The 6,311-nt window shown below is 56.7% G+C and overlaps 2 protein-coding genes across 2 annotated transcripts; both read left to right on the forward strand.

Annotated features, from left to right (window-relative positions):
• The first annotated feature begins 903 nt into the window (after positions 1 to 903).
• Positions 904 to 1,209, forward strand: LOC120672870. The gene has a single exon (XM_039953476.1). The coding sequence runs from the start codon at positions 904 to 906 to the stop codon at positions 1,207 to 1,209; it is 306 nt and encodes a 101-aa protein (XP_039809410.1).
• Positions 1,210 to 1,815: 606 nt separating this feature from the next.
• LOC120672871 lies at positions 1,816 to 3,365 on the forward strand. The gene is made up of 2 exons (XM_039953477.1): positions 1,816 to 2,515; positions 2,605 to 3,365. The coding sequence occupies exons 1-2, from the start codon at positions 1,816 to 1,818 to the stop codon at positions 3,363 to 3,365; spliced, it is 1,461 nt and encodes a 486-aa protein (XP_039809411.1).
• The last annotated feature ends 2,946 nt before the right edge of the window (positions 3,366 to 6,311 follow it).

A 6,311-nucleotide genomic window follows, 5' to 3' on the forward strand; every position in this document is an offset into this window, starting at 1 on the left:
CGCGCACCATGCACGAGTTCCTGAAGATCGCCACCAACCACACCTCCGGCGAGTAGGCGGTCGGGGCCGTCTTCGAGCGCGACCAACATACGGCAAAGGCAAAGCGACATGACCGCGACAGGCCCTCCTCGAGCCGCGACAACAGGAAGAACAAGAAGAACCGCCGACCTCCCGCCGCCAGTGAGGTCGCGGCGGCCGAGCGCTAGGATAAGTGCCTGCCGAGAAATGACCACTTCAACCAGCTCCTGGAGAAGCTATGCACCAACCATGGCTATCCGGTGAACCACAAGTTCAAAGATTGTGACATGATGAAGCGCCTCCTTCGCAGGACAGCCAAGATCGACGGCGATGGCCGCGACAAACAGCCCGATACCGACCAGGACACAGGGAAGCCAACGGAAGGAGAGTTCCCGGACGTGGATCTATGCTTGGTGATCATCGGCGGCCTAGAGGACGAGTGCTCCAGACGACTGCAGAAGGTTCGGCTCTGCGAGGTATGTGCTGCCGCAAGTTCAATTACTAGAAAGTTGAAGTGGGCGTCCACGCCCATCATTTTCGACCAGGATGACTATCCGGTCAGCATTCCCATGCCTGGAAGCTATCCTCTCATCGTCGACCCCGTCGTCAGCAATATGCACCTGTCCAAGGTGTCGATGGACGGGGGCAGCAGCCTCAACATCCTCTACATGGACACCCTGGAAGCCATGGGAATCCCGCGAGCCTGCTTGCGAGAATCCCTCTTCCCCTTCTACGGCATCCTGTCGGGCATGAAGGCATACCCGATCGGCAACATCGACTTGCCGGTCACATTTGGCAGCAAAGCCAACTTCCGCACCTAGACCCTCACGTTCGAGGTGGTGGACTGGAAGGGGGCATACCACGCCATCCTCGGGCACCAAGTTCATGGCGGTGCCCAACTACACCTACCTCAAGCTCAAGCTGCCGGGCCCGAACGGGGTCATCACCGTGAGCGGCACCTTCGAGCAGGCCTATGTCAGCAGCCGCGAGTACTTTGACCTCGCCACCACTGCGGCGAACTCGGCCGAGCTCGGCCAACTTCGCGCCACCACTCCCGAGTGCCGTCCTGACCCTGGCAAGCCTAGCCAGGCACCGGCCTTCGTCCCAACCGACGAGACCAAGTCGGTCTCGGTCGACGACGCCGATCCAACCAAGACGGTGCGGGTCGGCTCCAAGCTGTCGGCCAAATAGGAACACGCGCTCATCGACTTCCTCCGCGCCAACAAGGATACTTTTGCCTGGAAGCCGTCCGATATGTCGGGCATCCCAAGGGAGGTCGCCGAGCACGAGCTCTGCATTTTGCCGGGATCCAAGCCCGTCCAGCAATGACTGCGCCGCTTCGATGACGAGAGGCGCAGGGACATAGGAGAGGAGGTAGCTAAGCTATTAGCTGCTGGCTTCATAAAGGAAGTCTACCACTCTGACTGGCTTTCTAACCCAGTCCTTGTAAAGAAGAAAATTGGTCAAAGGAGGATGTGTGTTGATTACACCAGCCTGAACAAGACTTTCCCCAAAGACCCTTTTCCCTTGCCTAGAATAGATTAGATAATCGACTCCACTTCTGCACGCGAAATCTTATCCTTTCTGGATGCTTACTCGGACTACCACCAGATAGCGATGAAGAAATCCGACCAGCACGCGACATCCTTCATCACGCCGTTCGGCTCGTACTGTTATGTGTCAATGTCGTCCGGTCTCAAGAATGCAGGGGCAACATACCAGCGATGCATGCAAACCTGTTTTTCCGACCAGATCAACCCACCGTTCAACCCCAACCAGCCAGGTCCGCATCGAGCGATGGTCGCGGTCTACATTGACAACATCGTCATCAAGATGCTGCGCACGGATGACCTGGTCGCCACCCTGAGAACCACGTTCACAAATCTCAAGAGGTTCAACATCAAACCGAACCTCGAGAAATGCACGTTCGGTGTGCCTAAGGGCAAAGTACTTGGATACATTGTGTTCGAGCGTGGCATCGAAGCCAACCGCGACAAAATCGCGGCCATCACCAACATGGGACCCATTCGCGGCGTTAAGGGCGTCCAGAGGCTAACCGGGTGCCTGGCAGCGCTCAGCCGATTTATCGCCCGGCTGGGAGAACGAGGCTTGCCTCTATACAAACTCCTCAAGAAATCCGACACCTTTGTCTGGACGGAGGAGGCACAGGCGGCCCTCGACCTCCTAAAGGCTCTCTTATCCTCTCTGCCGGTGCTCGTCGCACCGGATCCCTGCGAACCCCTTTTGCTTTACTTGGCAGCCATTAACCATTGGGTCAGCGCCACTCTGGTAGTCGAAAGGGAAGAACAGGGACACGCCCTTAAGGTCCAACGTCCCGTGTATTTCGTCAGCGAGGTACTGACCGACACCAAGTCGCGGTACCCGCAGACACAAAAGCTCTTATACGTCGTCGTCATGACGGCCAAGAAGTTGCAACACTACTTCACCGAGCATGAGGTGCCGGTCGTCACCTCGTTCCCACTCGGAGAAGTCATTCGCAATCGCAACGCCGTAGGGCGGATCTCCAAATGGGCAGTCGAGCTAATGGGCTACGACGTCAAGTTCGTGCCACGCATGGCGATAAAGCCTCATCCCTGGCCGACTTCATCGCCGAGTGGACAGAAGTCCAATCCCCGACCCCAGAAATCTCTCACGAGTACTGGACCCTCTACTTCGACGGGTCGGTCATGGGACCCGGCACGGGGGCCGGGGACGTCCTGGTCTCCCCAGAAGGAGGCAAGTTCCAGTACACAGTCTGCCTCCACTTTCCTGCATCCAACAACGTAGCAGAGTATGAGGCGCTGATCAGCGGCGTCCGCATAGCCATCAACATTGGGGCAACCCGCCTGTACGTCTACGGCGACACCAAGCTCATAGTCGACCAGGTCATGAAGAACTCTAACTGCGAGAGCCCCCTCATGGACGCATACTGCCAAGAAGTCCGTAAGCTAGAAGGGAGATTCCGGGGTCTGGAGCTCCACCACATCCCACGAAAACAAAACCCCGACGCGGACGCTCTCGCAAAAATGGCTGCCGAGCGCAAGCCGGCACCCAACAGTGTTTTCATCAATGACCTGAACGCGCCGGGAGGATTCACCCACCTACTTGTTGCAATCGATAAGTTCACAAAATGGATAGAGGTAAAACCGATAGCCACGATCGACTCCAAGGAGACCGTCAAATTCTTCTTAGACATCGTCTATAGATTCGGCGTGTCCAACTCCATCATCACCGACAACGGGACCAATTTAACAGGTCACTACTTCCAAGAGTTTGCGGAAGAATACGGGATCCGGATCGACTGGTCTTCAGTCGAACCCCCGCGCACAAACGGGCAAGTAGAATGAGCTAACGGTCTAATCCTCCAAGAGCTCAAACCGCGCATCTTTGACATGCTCAAAAAGTTCGCGGGTCGTTGGGTGGAAGAATTGCCGACAGTGCTTTGGAGCTTGCGAACCACACCTAACCGGTCCATAGGACTAACACCTTTCTTCCTAACATACGGCTCCGAGGCCGTGCTGCCTTCCGATCTGGACTACGGTGTGCCAAGAGTTAAAGCTTTTGACCCAAAAACGGCAGCCAAAGCCCAGAGGGACGCCATGGAAGTTTTGGAGGAAGCAAGGCTAGCTACGCTACACCGATCGGCTCGCTACCAACAAACTTTACACAGGTATCAGGAGAGGCGCATACGGGAGAGGACGCTGCAGGTCGGAGATCTGGTCCTGCGACGGGTCATGTCGACAAAAGACAAGCACAAGCTCTCACCACCATGGAAAGGACCCTACAGCATCGCAGAGGTGATACGACCAGGCACCTACAAGCTAAAAGACTCCGACGGAAATATTCTGACCAACTCTAATAACATAGAACAGTTACGGCATTTCTTCCCATCAAAAGCACTAGTGGCTTAGTCCAAGTGCCCCGACCCGGCCACTCCCGGCTCGGCGCACTCGGGGGCCCGACACCTGTCGATTTTTTCTCCCCGCACAGCATAGTGCACTCACCCAGCTTCCCGACCCGGCAACTCTCGGCCTGGAATCACTCGGGGGCCGCACACTTGCATTTCTAGCATACTCACAGCAGACACAAGTTCTCTAGCTTCTAGCACCCCGACCCATCCACATTTGGCTCGGAGCGCTCGGGGGCCAGACCATGGTCTTCGACCATCCTACTTTCTGTCGTTTCCCGCCTCTACAGCCCCTTGCCCTGAGCACTCTCAGGCCAAGGCGCTAGGGGGCCTCACTGGGGTGGACTGTGCAGCACGCGCACACCGTTCTATCCTGTAACATAACACACGACTCTTTCTGCTAATTCGCATACTCTTCACCCTACTCAAGCAGTTTTTCCAAACTATCTGATCAATTGGATCCGTGTAACGATCTACGGCGACCAACGAATGATGCCTCTGGGCCAGCTCCCGGCTATACGTCGCAGCCTACGATCAACATGCAGTTCCAAAAAAAGGAATGCAGAGGACCAAAAATGTTCATGAGCAAGCAGAAGAGCAAACAGCATAACCTTTTCAAAAAACATAAAAGATTACTTCGACCACGAAGCGCAATATGTTCAATCCCTCACCAGCAATTCCACATAAAACAAAAGCTAATATATCATTTATTTTTGCAACGGCGGATCTACAATCGAGGAAGGAGCGACAAGCCTGCCAGTCGACGACGCATCCACCATGGCTCCAGCGCTCCCACCGCTCACATCCAACTCCCGCTCTGCGCGCCGGACTCTCCTCACCGCCGCAAAGGTCAGACCCTATGCAACTTTGCTGGCAATGGGCTCTAACCTACTGGCCACTACAAGGACATCCTCGTACGGCTTCCCGGCAGAGAGATCGTCTTCAAGACCCGCCAGGTCTAGCTCTGGATGTCGCAGCACCACGGCGCTCAACGCATTCAAAGCCCCGTGGTAAGTCGCTATAGCCGTCAACGCGGCTAGCTCCTTGGGAACCTTCCGAAGATCGTCCTGTAGTGGGCTCGAGGGCGGGGAGCCCAGGACGTAGGAGCAAACCTCTTGAGCCGACGACTGCAGCCGATCAAACTCGTGGCGCAGGTTCCGGTTCCGAGTGGTTATTTCTAAAAGAAACATCACCACACCGTGAGACCATGTTGTAAACATAATCAAAAGAAGGGGATGCGAGGGAAATCACCATCCAACATTTTTTCCATCGCCTGACGACCCGTTTCTTGGCTCGCCCAGTCAGCCTCCGCGCGAGCATGACGGGCCCGTTCCTCTTCCAACTGAGCTTTTATGGCCGCGAGGTCGTGGAGATACTCCTGGGCATCCGAGGCACACGCGGCCTCCGCAGAACGCAACCGCTCTGCGAGGTCCCGACGAGCTGCCTCGCCCATCACCTCGCGACCATGTTCCTCCCGCAAGAAGGTTGACTTCCTCTTGGAGATTTTCTCCAATACCTGGAAGACGAAGGGAAGTCACAAGAGAACACCTATGGGCGGAAAAGAAGCAGATCAAATGAAAAAAAACCTTACCCCAATGGTGGGAGGCAGGCCAGAAGTAACGAGCTTCTCAGCCCGCTCTACCTCCCTCAGCAGCAGGGAAATGCGGCCCTTGGCAGAGGCAAGCACCTCCTGAGCCGCGGAACCCTGCCGACCCACGTACTGCCAGAGTTTATCCTCCCAAGAGTCGTCCAGCAAAAACCGCGCGTCGCCATTGTCATCGCGAGACGGCCACTCCAACGGCCCCTGCGACGGACGGTAGGGAACCAGGGCGCCCTCCGCTGATGGTGGCTCCACCAGCGCGGTGCCCCTCACCCCCACGGACGGCGGCAAGAGAGAGCTCTCAGCAGAAGCACCCACGCGGTCCGCGGAATATGGCACGAACGCCGTGGTCACTCCGGCTGGCGAAAAGATGGGCCCCGACACCACCACTGTCACCGTCTGCGATGAGGAAGCCCCCAGGGGCGCACGTCCTCCTCGACACTTGGCGAGCAGAACAGCCAACGAAGGATGCTCAGTCTACTCCACAGGCTCAGCCATTGACTGGAAACCAGTCGGGACCCTGTATCGCAGAAACAAGAAATCACATCACTAAAGGGCTGCCTCTCTGAAACACAAGAACGAGAGCGGCACTTACGTTTTCGCCGCAATCTTCGCCGGGACGGTCTCGGCTGGTGGTGTAGGGGGCGAACTCGCCGCGGCAACCGTTACCACAGGCGGTGGAGGCCCGTCAGCCCCTCCGCGACCTGGAGAAAGGGCGCAGTCGTCATCCCGAGAGATATCGCCGACGGCCCTCAGCGCGTCCGAACCCTCGCCCTTGAGTCGTTT

The sequence above is a fragment of the Panicum virgatum genome, chromosome 5N, assembly GCF_016808335.1.
Source record: "Panicum virgatum strain AP13 chromosome 5N, P.virgatum_v5, whole genome shotgun sequence".
Lineage (NCBI taxonomy): Eukaryota > Viridiplantae > Streptophyta > Magnoliopsida > Poales > Poaceae > Panicum > Panicum virgatum.

What these genes read in the sequence shown, in the direction of transcription:
- LOC120672870 (XM_039953476.1), top strand. Translation starts at nt 904, where the DNA reads ATGGCGGTGCCCAACTACACCTACCTCAAGCTCAAGCTGCCGGGCCCG.
- LOC120672871 (XM_039953477.1), top strand. Translation starts at nt 1,816, where the DNA reads ATGGTCGCGGTCTACATTGACAACATCGTCATCAAGATGCTGCGCACG. An exon ending in CCCACTCGGAGAAGTCATTC is followed by an intron (nt 2,516 to 2,604) that starts GCAATCGCAACG and finishes ATGGCGATAAAG; the next exon opens with CCTCATCCCTGGCCGACTTC.